The following is a 13117-nucleotide window of genomic DNA, read 5'->3' as shown; positions in this document are numbered from 1 at the left end:
GGCATCAAACAGCAGCCAAGGGTGAGATTTCCCACCGGCGCAACCTTCGCGACGTCTACACAGAAGTAATTCCTACTGAATTCAATGGGGCTGAGGTCAGGACTGCAGCCTAAACCCTTGAGGACTCGCGGCTGGGATCGCAGCACCCACTTTTTACGCGTCTCCACTGGACACCCCCTCAGCCTCTACCTGAGCTAGGCGCGCCTCTTAATAAGCCGCTCAGTTATTCCCTCCCTGTTTCTCCCGCCCCTCCACCTTCCCCGTTGACGGACAGCTCCCGAGGCGCCTTGTCCCGCCCTCCCTTCCCAGCTCCTCGGCGGCGATTGGCGGCGGGCTTGGCCGGGGATTGACACTCCGTCCCCGCGCCCTCCAGGGAGGGCGGAGCCGCGCGATTGGCTGGTTCCGTGTGTGTGTGTGTGTGTGTGTATGCGCGCGCGCGCGCGGGGAGTGGCGGCGGCGGCGGGGACTCTTCCCCGCCCCCTTCCAGCAACCCCGCAGCGCTGCCTGCCGGAGAGCGGGGCGGCTTCCAGTTGAGAGATGGCGGCCACCGCGGGCAGATCGCTGCTGCTCCTCCTCCTCTCGAGGACCCCCGGCGGAGGAGGAGCGGCGCTGACAGCCGCCGGCTGCTTCCCGGGGCTGGGGAGGCACCGTCAGCAGCAACAGCAGCAGCGGCACCGGACGGTGAGTGTCCCCCTCCGGGCGGAGGCCGGGGACCAGACGGGAGCGGGGCGGCAGGACAGGTATTGCCTGGGCTGGCCAGGAGAAGCGGGAGGAAGGGACTCGGCCGCCCGGGCGCTGCCCTTCCTGCGAGGAGCTTGGGGGGCTGGGGGACGCGGGACGTGCCCGGTGCCGCCCGTCGGAGCCTCCTGGCTCTCCCCTCCTCCCGGGCAGCCCAGCCCTTTCCCAGGGTCCGCCCCGCCAGCGGAGGGACCGCCCGCCCGGGAGCAAGGGCGACCCCTTCCTCCCTCCTCCCCGTTGGGTTTCCCTGGGCGCTTTCGTGCCTCTGCTCCTCCTCAGCGGCGGCGCCTCGGACAGATCAATGCACCTCGCGCGGCTGGCTGGCTGGCAAGGGAGAGCGAGAAGGCGCTGCAGGCTGCGGCGTGCAGGGGCAAAGAGGCGGAGGAGGGAGACGCCGGCGCTGCTGCTCCTGCTGCTGCAGCAGCAGTGACTTGGAGGAGTCTTTGCTTGCTTGCTTGCTTGCTCCCCCCCTCTCCCTCTCCCCCCCCTTCTCCATCCTCCCCGGTGCTGCATCCCCTCTTTATCTTAGCACACCAGCCGTGCCCCTCCTTACGTGGGCCCGTCTTAACTTGATGACAGGCTGAAAAAGAGGGGGGGGGGTCACAAGTTGCTCGCGAAGGAGCGTTTTTGGATGGGGGGGGAGGACATTGGCTTGGTTCCAATTTTTCATTCCAAAGGGACAGGGTCAGGAAGCCTGCTGGGCGATTTCCTTCTTAATTCACCCCTTCGTTCCAGGAAGGGAAAGTCAGTGGGGAAATGGCACAGGGGTCTTTCCGCCTCCCTCCCTCCCTCCGTCTTCAGGCTTCTTAGAGCGACAGTATGTCGTGGCTGCATTCCAACCAGTGATTCCTCCCAGTTGTAGGAAGTCTTCTGTCCCCCTGCCCTTTCTCCTGAGAAAGTTATCTGTTAAGCTGAATCAATGCAGAACCAGGCTGAGCTGAATGCAAATCGCTGTGCAGCAGCGCTCCGTCGTCTGAGGCTTTTTGCCTGTAATGTTCCAGTTGTCGAATGACTGAAGTGCACTGGTCTGTCAGGATGGGTGAACTCAGGACTGGGATGGAATCCAGCTGATCTGAAAGTTCAGTTACCTCTGGCAGCAGGGAATCTGCACATGGCAGCCAAAAGTTCACAAGCGAAACTGTAAAGATGATACAAAGGTTGTATATTTGTGTGTTGGCCTGTTGCTGAACTTTTGTGGAGTACTTCCCCATGGCTACTATAGAAGCTCTGGCGTCTTCCTAGTTAAGCCCCACTTCCTTGTCTTATGGTTGCGTTCAATTAAACTTTGGGTATGTAGCGTGGATCGTATTTCAGTGTGTCTAGGGAAATTCAGTCAATGTAGACTTTTATGTAATGTTAAATGTCAGAGCTGCTATGTTGCTCCTTCCACCCAGAGCTCTTTAAAGGATTCTCTGCACCAGCCTGTTAGGAAGTCCTTGCTCTCCTGTGATCTAAAAGGCCAGCCAGCGTTTTAATTAAGTTGCTCAAATAAAGCTGATGAAACGTACACTAGAGAAGCAATTTTGATGGAAGTACAGAAGAGCACAAGGCCCCGTGTATGCGGTTCATCCAGATTTACTACGCTATATTATTTTGTTCTGTCAGGTTTATAAGCACTTTGTGTTGGTTTAACACTGAGTACAGGGAAATGACTTTCAACCACACATGCAGAATAAGTTTGATATAGCCTACCATAATCGCTTTTTGTTTTGCAACGGTGAAACAGGTCAAAGCCGCTATGCAGAAATGAAATTTTCAACAAGATAGTAAATGGTAAAGTGGCTCGTAACGAAAACTTACTCACATCGAGTGATCTTAGTAATTTTCCTCCTTCGAAAGTTGTAGAACTTTGCAAATCTGGTATACCAAGATCTCAAGTAAATAGGTTGCTTGTTCTGCTTGACATTTAATGCTTTTATATCTCATAACTTTTACTTTTTGCGGCCTGCGGTTATGGCATGTTAGGCCAGATGCAGAAGAATAAGTCATTCTAATGAAACAGGTGTCTGACAGTATCATCTTATTCAGGATCTGCTAGACTTCATTACTTTAGCTAAATGTTGATAACAGAATCTAACAGAAAAATAGTATTAGGCTTAAGTATAAAAAAACTTCGAAAAGTAAACTATTGTGTTGTTGTCCCCCCCCCAAATCTTGATGATATTGAAGGGAGAGATTTATTGATGTATTAATAGGTCACTGATCACAGTCGACCAATGGATCATCTTTGTTACTGGACTGTGTTGCTGGGGAATCAAATTGTTTTTGATGAACATGGCTGCTGGTGTAACAATAAAATCAGGAATGCATTTGAAACACAAAACAGCTTATTTCAATGCTTTTCTTGTCAGATTATTTTGTTTTATTTTCTCCATGTCACAATCAATCGTGCTCAAGCCATAAAGTCTACATGATGTTTGAGAAAAACAGGCCAGTTGTGTAGTGTGTTCACTTTGTTTCAAGGTTATATTAATTTTTTTTCATTGAGCAATCATCCTATGTATGCAGTAGATGGCACTCTGCATTGTGCTGGTGGTTTGTACAAGACCAGGATAGTCTCTGACGACTTGGCTATTCTAGTATGCGATGGGAAGGAATGCTGAAGTTGATTGACCTGTATCTGGCGGATAGCTCATGGATCTCTATGGCCTCTGTCAGGTGGAAGAGCCTCCTCTAGTTGACCTGGCAGAGTACAGATTTTTAATCAGGTTGGGAAAGCCAGAGATAGGCAGCTGGGTCCTGTTTGTACTACTGATGACAGAAACCAGTATACTCTCAAAAGCATTTGGTTATATGGGTTTGACCCTGCAGGCATCTCCTACGCATGCCTGCTTGTTCTTGAGAGCCTGCCCATCTTCTGCGTGCTGTTTTTTGCACTGCGTAAGTTATCCTTTTTTTTATCCATATGGTTAAGGAATGTGGTTTCTGTAATGAATGATAAACAAATTGAGGGAACGCCATGTGACTTCTTGGGAACTGGAAGAATTCCTTCAGTGCCTCTGCTTTCTGCAAACCATACAAAACTAGTGCATCTGTTGTCAGCCCAGGGGTATAGAACTCCAACACATGCTGCCTGTGTATGTAAGGGGTGGATTTTCTCCTTGCCCTGGCTTAGCACAACATTGAGGCTATGGTGTAGCTGCCCTGTAAACCTCAACTTGGTTAGCAGATGCATGCCAGGATTTGCAGTTCACCAGGGAAATATCACCTCCTGGTGGATGGATTAAAGAGTACATAGTGATAACATTTGTCACAGTAGAGTGACAACTGTTACAACTGACCAAAATGTCACAAAACGGGCAGCAAGTCCAAAGGTAGGTGTTACACAATTGCAGTGGTTCTCAAACTCCACCCCCCTCTGGGGCCACACTTTCAGAATAAAAAGCAACAAAAACACACCAAGGTTTTTTGTGATAACAATAGCAGGGCTTGATCTATAACATAGAACACAGCTATTTTATAATAAAACAATTCAGCTACATAAGAACAGGAATCATTCATCACAATATAATTATAAACAAGCCTCTTACATATGTACCTTAAGTATGTATACAAACTCAATGAGAGGTATAAGCTTTAAGTATCACTTGTCGCTCTAGCTCTGATTTTGCAAATAGAAAAATGTTTTTGATGAGCATGGTGTACTATACTATACTATACTATACTATAATGTTTCTTTTGATTGTCCTGGAATCTTCCTGCCGCACGTACCATCCTTTCCTGCCGCACCCTTTGAAAAACCACTGCAAAATTGTGATTGTTTGATTGAGTCCATTTTTGCTCCTGGTATTTGTCCTCGAATAGATTCTGCATCTATAGTTATAACTAAGAAAGCATATTCTCTGACGGTCCCCTGATTAGATCCATAGCTCCTTAGCTTTATTCAGAAAGTCTGCTGCATCATGTATCTTCAGATCATGCCTGTGGGACATATTCAAAGTAAATCTTTGAAAACAGTGCTTAACAAGGCCTAGTTAAAGAGCAGATTTTTTAAAAAGCAAAAAACCAGACAGGCATATAGCAGAGTATTCTTTTCCACACACAAAAAGAGAAGATTTTTTTATTTGAGAAGCACAGTCAAGGCTATGAAAAATGGGGGAAGGGTACATTCTGGGACAAGCTCTGCTATGTCCCCAGGTGAACTTTTGAATCTGCTCTAGGGTTAGTGATTTCACTCAAACTGACTGTAATTCCTAGTTTTCAAGTAAACGTGTGGAGATTTTCCAGTGTGGTGTAGTGGTTAAGAGCGGTGCACTCATAATCTGATGAACCGGGTTCGCATCCCCGCTCCTCCACATGCAGCTGCTGGGTGACCTTGGGCCAGTCACACTTCTCTGAAGTCTCTCAGCCCCACTCACCTCACAGAGTGTTTGTTGTGGGGGAGGAAGGGAAAGGAGAATGTTAGCCGCTTTGAGACTCCTTCGGGTAGTGATAAAGCGGGATATCAAATCCAAACTCTTCTTCTTCTTCTACGCAAATAAGGGGATTGTGTGTGTGGTTTTGGGGGGAACATTTTACTATGGTGAATGATAAATGCGTTCCTGTCTGTTTTGCTGCATGCTGACCCAGCCCTTGCCAACCTGGTGCCCTCCAGATGCTGTTGGACTAAAACTCCCATCAGTCAGTGTTAGAAACTCAGATATATAAGCCTGGTGCCAAATGGCTCCTTAAAACAAGGTCACAGTTTCTAGAGCGGAATGACTTGTTGCCATTTTGGGAAAAGGCTGCTCTAAAGTCTGTATTTTTTCAAATGATGGGACTGACTGTGATTGATTATCAGCTGAACATCTGGCTAGTTCAGATGACACCCTTGAGCTAGGTTAAGAACCTTGAGAACTTAAAGAAGAAAAGTCACTTGATCCAGGGACAGTCCACATATATCTTGGCCTGTCGCTACAGGATGTGGTGTTTAGTGTGTGAAAACAGTCAAGATCCAGTGATCCCCAGGTATGCACCTCCAGGTGGAGATGTCAGGCATTCTGGCATCTGGTTGACAGCCAGGTGCAAAAGGCACCTGGCGAGTTTTGAACACTGCCCATCATCACCAGCAAGCACAGCAAGCTGCTGTTGATTGGGGTTGATGGTAGCGATAATACAACTGGAGGGTGCTGGGTTGCTGAACACTGGACTAATGGAAAATAACTCACCTGCTAATGCAAGTAAACCAAAGAGGATGATTATGTCAACCCACATTTCTTCTATGGACACAAATTCAATAAGAGCAGAATGGGGGCTGTCAAAACTACACGTAAGCAAGATCCATACATTTGTAGTCAACTGTGTGGCTTGAAGATTTGTGACTATGCATTTTCAGCTGCTATTTGTTATTGTCTGCTTGTATAACATATACACTTTTTACATTGGCTTTACCTGACTGACTGGTGAAGCTTTTCTAGATTTTCATTGAGTTCACTCCACCCCCACCCCCCCATTTATAATTAGGGATTGTTTTCATGCATGTGCATATTGATGGTGAGCTGGGATACAGGGAAAGAACAGCTGGCTGCTTTTTTGTGGAAAACTCAAAAAATGGAACCTGTAAACGAGACGCTTTGATTGGCTGAAAGCAGTGGGCACTGTAAAACGTTATAATGGAACAACTTGGTGTACTTAAAGGAGGGGGACATGAGAAACATAGATCTAAACAGAGGCTTGCAGCACCTTTAACAAATCTATTAAGGCATATCTTTCAGCAGACTGCAGTCAAGTTCTTCAGATGTTTGAAGCATTATCCCCCATTGGCAGGTGTAGAGATATAGAGGAAAAATTGTAAACAGTGAGGTCAAAGGGAGATGACATGCCAAAAAAAGAAAAAGAAAAAAAAGCAGATGGACAATTATGTTAAAGTCTAAATGTACATAAAATGTATCAACCAAATCTCACCTGTGATGAGGCTCTGTTACTTCTGTCCTATGCTACAAATTTATATGTTTGCCAGCCATTCGCCTGACTGTTCATCTGCCTTGACAGCTTTAACTCATTTTGGTTTCTTCCTTACTCAGTTAAACATGCCTTACTTAATAACATCTTGAACTTGGCTTCCTCACATAACTTGTTCCACCCTTCATGTCCCTCCACCCATGGCAACAGCCATCTGCTTGTGGTAGAGTGTCTCAGAGCTTTGTGCACACAGCCTGCTGTTGAATTTGACATTTTGCAGAATGAGGCAAGAGGATATTAAACAACTCTTTGTTTGGTGGGGATCCTTCCTTTTCCTTTCACCCCGGCCCCCTGCCACACTTGCTTCAGAGGTGAATCTGACAGAAATTAGCAATTACATCTGGAAAGTGGTTAGCGTTCTCAAGGATCTGGTGGGTCAGAGGACCACAAGTCTCATTACACATGCAAGAGAGATGCCTGGGTGAGAGGCAGTAGGTTCGCTCCAGTTTCTCTGGTGCTGCATCACAGGTTTTTTTGAGGCTCCACATGGCACTTCCTGACTCACTTCCACTTTCCTATTCCTGCCCTGTTTGTTGGAAATGTATGTGTGTGGTTTGTGGGAATAATGTCTGCTTCAGAAATAGCTATGAGTGAGAGAAGCCAAGCCAAGGCTACTTCAAATGTATGTTTCCCCACACGAGTGCCGCTTAAAAAATGTTATTGCTCCAAGGAGCAGAGCGCTACATTCCTTAATAATCAGTACGATTTGAGGGCATAGAGTAGTAGTAGTAGTAGTAGTAACACTTAGGTGATATTTGGAAATGAGTGAAGAGTGTGGGCAGGGAAACTATTTTAAATGCTTTCAAGTAACAGCCGCTGCTCTTTTTAACAAAATGAACATTTCAAAGTTGAGGTCACCTGGGTAAACCAAGTGCCTAGGATTTTTCCTGTCCTTGTCTAGATGATATTGATGAAACACAGTCACAACAAAACACAAGCATCTTCTAGTTATGCTGCCACATATCTGAAATAATGCATATTGTTTAAAATACAAAAATCACACAACTGGATGCCTCACTCACTGCTAGTAAATATTAGCACCAACACTTTGTTACTTATCGGGATTTTGTAGCCCATGTGGTCATTCTCCTTGTGCAATAGACCTCTATTTGTCCAATGGAAACCCCCCCTCCTTTGCATCCCCTCTCACCTTCAAAACCTGTTCCAGAGGTGCGAAATCCCTGGATTTAATTTTGGGGGCGCACAGGGAGAAGAGAGGAAGAAGAAGCATGAGTGGAACACTCTCTCTGTGCGTGGTGTTGGATACATCCTTGAATCAAACCAATTAATTAAAAAAAAAGATAAAGAACCCTAAATACTGAATTACTTATTTATTCTTGGGATGTCTGAAAACTGAATCTCTTCCCAAGCTATTTTGGATCCATTTTTCTTTTTGTTTTGCCCTGGCATGACTAAGGATTAGGCAAACATATTGCAAATGGAAACTTAAGCATCCCTGACCATCCATAATGGCAGCATTCAACGCACAAACAAGTTAAAAGCAATCCCTCTGGAAAGTCTCTGTGGGCCTCATAAGCTCAGCTGTAATGCCCTATAATGGATCACCGTGAACTTGCTGTTGTCGAAATACTAAGGTGGAACTGTTGAGTAGGTTCACAGATAATAAACACAAAATCATAGAATTGTAAAGAAGCATTGAGACTTATTCTGGATGGCTCATTGCTTTAACGTAAGTTCCCAAGGCATCTCATTTGGCAAATATGCTGATCCCTGGTGTTATGGAACTTCAAGGCAAGGCTTTGTTAAGGCTGTTTGGATGGCTGTTCATGCTGCCATGTGGTTGCAATTACTCTGCAGCAGAAGTTAACTGTTCAATGAGGAATTAAAGGCTTCTGGACAACATAGTCTAACAGCATTTTGGTCACATTGCAGATGCTAATGTTGTAATTTCACCAGCAATGGTACCTATGCAAAACTGATTTCTTGAGAGGCATGGTATTGCTGATATGCAACTGGTAATCAGAATAACACAATTATTTTAGTGTTGATTTACTTTACAACCCACCTGTAGGAAAAGAAATACCTTTATACCTATTGAGCTCAAGGCTTTTGGTTATTAAAATAGCAGAGAACTCAATGGTGTTGATAGAATAAACTTTGTGGCAGTTCCTGCACAACAGACTTCCTAATGGGTTAATATATGGCATATTGGAATTAAAAGGTGCAGTATCAAGAAAGCTTGAATCTTGAAGAACACTTTACAAAATGAAACAGAAGTATTCAGCTAGTTAGCAATTACGGCAAAGCCAAATTGTCCCTATCCTTCAATAGTATGATTTATCCAAAGAGGTTATGTGTCAATTCCAAGTCCAGCTTCTGTTCCTGAAGTATATTTTCAGCTTAATAGCAATAATACATTACTTCTATTTAATAGAGTATTGGACTGTGAACTCGCCAACTGATCCTTTTATAATTCTTGGCAGGAAAAGACAGAATGCTCCTATCAGACTGCTCCTGGAGTCGAAGTCCAAGAACTTATTCCATGCTCTAGCATTCTTAATGTCCATCTTGATCCTTGATATATGACCCTTCTTATGTATTCCGATTTTAAGGTGGAGCTGTTTTCATAGTACATGTAAAAATGTCATGTACTACCTGCTGCTCTTGTAAACTTCTTTTGAAACATGTTCGTTGACTGCCAGACGTGGTGTAGTGGTTAAGAGCGGTAGTCTTGTAATCTGGTGAACCGGGTTCGCGTCTCCGCTCTTCCACATGCAGCTGCTGGGTGACCTTTTATGAAGTCTCTCAGCCCCACTCACCTCACAGAGTGTTTGTTGTGTTGGAGGAAGGGAAAGGAGATTGTTAATCGCTTTGAGACTCCTTCGGGTAGTGATAAAGTGGGATATCAAATCCAAACTCTTCTTCTTCTTCAGATTATTTTTTATGTCTTTTTAAAGCCATAAATGGTTTTGAGTAACCCGGGAAGCATCTTATTGAAGCTTGAGGGCTCTGAACTTTTCTTCTTTTTTATTGTGACTTCAGCTGTTAAATTAAGCAAACTGTTTGCTTGTCTTCTTCAGTTGATTCTTCTTTCTAGCTGATTTACCACCTCAAAACCATGCCAAGAATCAGAACTGTTTCAAATTAGGTAGCCTAATTGAGATTATTTTTGTTGTATGAACAGTATTGTTAATAGCTTTTGCAACTCACTTAGAGTTCTTCTGCATGAGTGTTAGGAGCAAATAATTGTCTGTTGTGGAGCTAATATTTAAAGAAAAAATGGTATTATGTTTTTAAGAGACTTCTAGGACTGGGTTTCCCAAAGTTGGGTCTCTAGCTGTTTTGGGGCTACAACTCCCATCATCCCTATCTTGCAGGACCAGTGGTCAGGGATGGTGGGAATTGTAATCCAAAAACAGCTGGACACCCAAGTTTGGGAAACCCTGTTCTAGGATCTAAGATAGGACACTCTATGTTTGTCCTCTTATCCTTGAGCCAGTTTTCACACTATTCTGATTGGCCACCTGATAGAGAAAATAAAAATGACTGTATTGAGGAACTAGAACTTTTGGCTTTCTTACCAGAAAATTTGCATATGAAAATGGTGATATGCTGGGTTGAGTACCAAGCATCTTGATCAACGACCTCATGTAATAGATCTGTTGCTGGACTCTAGAACTTAATGTGAGAGTGGGTAAAAAGGTAAAAGTCATCCCCCGCCCCCTGGGAATACTTCAGATCAGCAGCTTTCCCTTTTCTAATTTCCGAATATTTTGGAACAGTTAGTTTCATGATCTCAACGATGTCCGATAAATTCACTTTCTGATTACAAGAATGACATTCCTCATATCTCTTCTTGGTCCCCCCCACCCCCCGCCGCCTTTCTTTCGTTCCTTAGTATTTCATTAAGTGTACAGTTGAAGCTGGTCTATTCTTCTTATTCTTCAATCTCATTTCTTGCTTGCTGATAGGTTTGGTCCCCACCCAGGCAAAATGCCTCCACAGATGAGAGTTTTAAATTGCTAATGAGTTGACTTCCCTTAATGACAAGCTTTTAAGAAACAATGACTGCAGAGGTATAGCAGGCTTTGTTTCTTGAGATTTACCTCTCAGTTAGTGTTGGAGAGCCAGCCAAAAGTTATGTAGTTATAAATCAAACCACAGGAGTTGAAGAATTGTTGGCTGTCAATAACAGAAAATGGATGCATAAAGCACTATCCAAAATGATTGATCATTGTAACATTTTAAAGGTAACTTCCACAAAAACTGATTTCTAGGCATTTGGCAGAACTGAACTGCTTATGTAAAGCAAGTTGTATAAATGTAATATAAATTAACATCAAGCAAATAATATAAATTAATCTAATTTAGCTGGCTGCATGCTGCTTACTTGAACAGACTTTGCTTTCAGAGAATTTGCAAAATTCCGTGGAGAAGAAAGGTTTTGAGAGAGAGCATATTTGAACTCCTGATTATACATTTCCAGGAAGACAAAACTGGAGTCTCGTGTATTTATGGGAACCTGAGACCAGGAGAAGCTGGTCCTTTAGTGGAGACAGATAGTTGTTTGGAATGATGTTGGTAGTCTCTGGACAGTCAGAAGCTTGTATTGTATCTTAGTCCCAGCTTCATAACTTCTCTGCACTTACAGGGCAAAAGAGCTAATCAGTTCTGGTCAGGTAGTCTGTGTGGAAAAAAAGACTTAACTTGAGGATGAATATTCAGGAACAACACAGTAGACAGCTGTCCATTCAGGGTTAATTACTCAGGGTTCAGACACTCTAAAACAGATTATGGAGGTTGTGCAACCAGAACCACATATCTGCTTCTTATTCTGGTTTTATAACTGACATTAGCCCATGTTTCCCTGGTTCAGATGTTATGGGGAACTCTGCCCTACTGAAAATAAGGGTCTTGGCACAAAAGCTAAGCACATGGCAAGATGGGTCCACTCATCCACAGCTTCATAAACTATGAGTGGTTTCCAAGCTAAGTCAATAAAGTTCAGGCCCCATGGATTTAAATGGGATCTTAAGTTTAACTAACTTAATTTGAAGCCAGCACAATATTAGAACCCAAATCTTAAAACTTCAAGCTGATTTCTTCCAGCCAGAATCTTTTTGTGAATGCATCAAAATGTGTGTGTTTTTTTAGTAAGTTAAAAGGTATAGAATTCTCCCTGCAAAAAGTCTGCCATTAGTTTGCTGCTGGGCTACAACTCCCATAATGCCCAACCATTTTAGTAAATGGTCAGGGATGATGGAAGTTGTAGTAGTTCAACATCTGGGAACCCAAGGTTGAAGAATGCTGACTAATACATTCAAATTTTGTAATACCACCTACAATGCACAGTTAATTCTGAAGAAAGCAGCTCTCCAATTGAAAGCTAATCAGTAGCTTCATAATACAAATCACAATGGGTAGAGCTTTATTGATTTAATTGTGTAAATAACCTTTATCTTTTTATGCACAATGATCCTCTTGGATTTGGGTGCTGCGAAGGCAAGCATGAAACTGTTTCAAAGCAATTCATATCTGCGTAAAGATTTATACGTTGCCAAAATTAGCACAAATGGGAAAATAGGAGTGTTAGAAATACATCTCTGAATTAAAACATTAGTATGGATTAGCATTGCTTTCTACTGAAAAGTCGTCGTTGCTTTGAATGGCTAGCTTGCCAGGGGAAAAGACTGCTGCACTGATTGGCAGTCCTTGAGCTACTGTTCTACATCTTCTAAAAATGCCGAAGCTGCAAAAGGAATGATGTTTAGGAAGCTCTTCAGGGTTTTGAGCTGAAAAAAGGGTGAAATAAAAGCTAGGCTATACAGTAATGTCTGGACATCCTCAGTGCTTTCTTGCTTTGGAGTGAATGTTGCCATTTCAGGTTGGGGTTACAAATGTAATTAACTTAATTGGATGTTGGATTAGATTGATCTAAGACGAAGCTGGCTCAGCAGTAGTTTGACTTACTTGGCAAGTTGTAGCCAAAAAGCATTTCTTCATCCTTATGTTAGGAAGCTTGGAGCAGCAGCATCCAGCACCAGTAGGCAGAAGACCAGTGTCAGGGGAAAAAGAAAAGAAAACATAGATAATGGAGCTGAAAGAGAATGAAAATCAAAACTTATTTGGATTAATTCCTTTTAAATTACAAATAGAACTTATTTCTGTTAAGTTTGGTCTATACAGTGTATTTTAGGATAGACTATTATTCTGCCATAAAGAACGTGTTTTGCATGCTTAAGATCCCTACATTAATCTATGGCCTCTTAATTTCAATGATTTTGGGTAGTGGGGCTGTGCAAATCTGCACCTGGTTGCGGAGAGAGTTGTTGCTAGTTGGAGCAAACAGTAACGGATCAGTCTGACTCTGTATAAGCTAGTTAATACATTTAAGTGTAAAAGGAACAAAAGCTTCATTGGGTAACAATCAGTCGCTTGCCAAAGCAATCTATAAGAAATACACTAAAAAGACTTCTAC

The 13117-nt window shown here is 43.5% G+C and overlaps 1 protein-coding gene across 2 annotated transcripts in view; it reads left to right on the top strand.

The window, feature by feature from the left end:
• The first annotated feature begins 376 nt into the window (after positions 1–376).
• MCU (mitochondrial calcium uniporter) overlaps positions 377–13117 on the top strand; it is an 84691-nt gene continuing 71950 nt past the window's right edge. For both annotated transcript variants that reach the window (XM_083441453.1, XM_083441452.1), the window contains exon 1: positions 377–681. In XM_083441453.1, the coding sequence (XP_083297579.1) occupies positions 538–681 (144 nt within the window). In that variant the 5' untranslated portion in view covers positions 377–537. The remainder of the gene's footprint in view (positions 682–13117) is intronic.

This window comes from Podarcis tiliguerta (genome assembly GCF_965153285.1).
Source record: "Podarcis tiliguerta genome assembly, chromosome: 5".
NCBI classification, from domain to species: domain Eukaryota; kingdom Metazoa; phylum Chordata; class Lepidosauria; order Squamata; family Lacertidae; genus Podarcis; species Podarcis tiliguerta.
The sequence above is the reverse complement of the archived record's forward strand: the minus strand, read 5'-3'. Positions and strand labels throughout refer to the sequence as shown.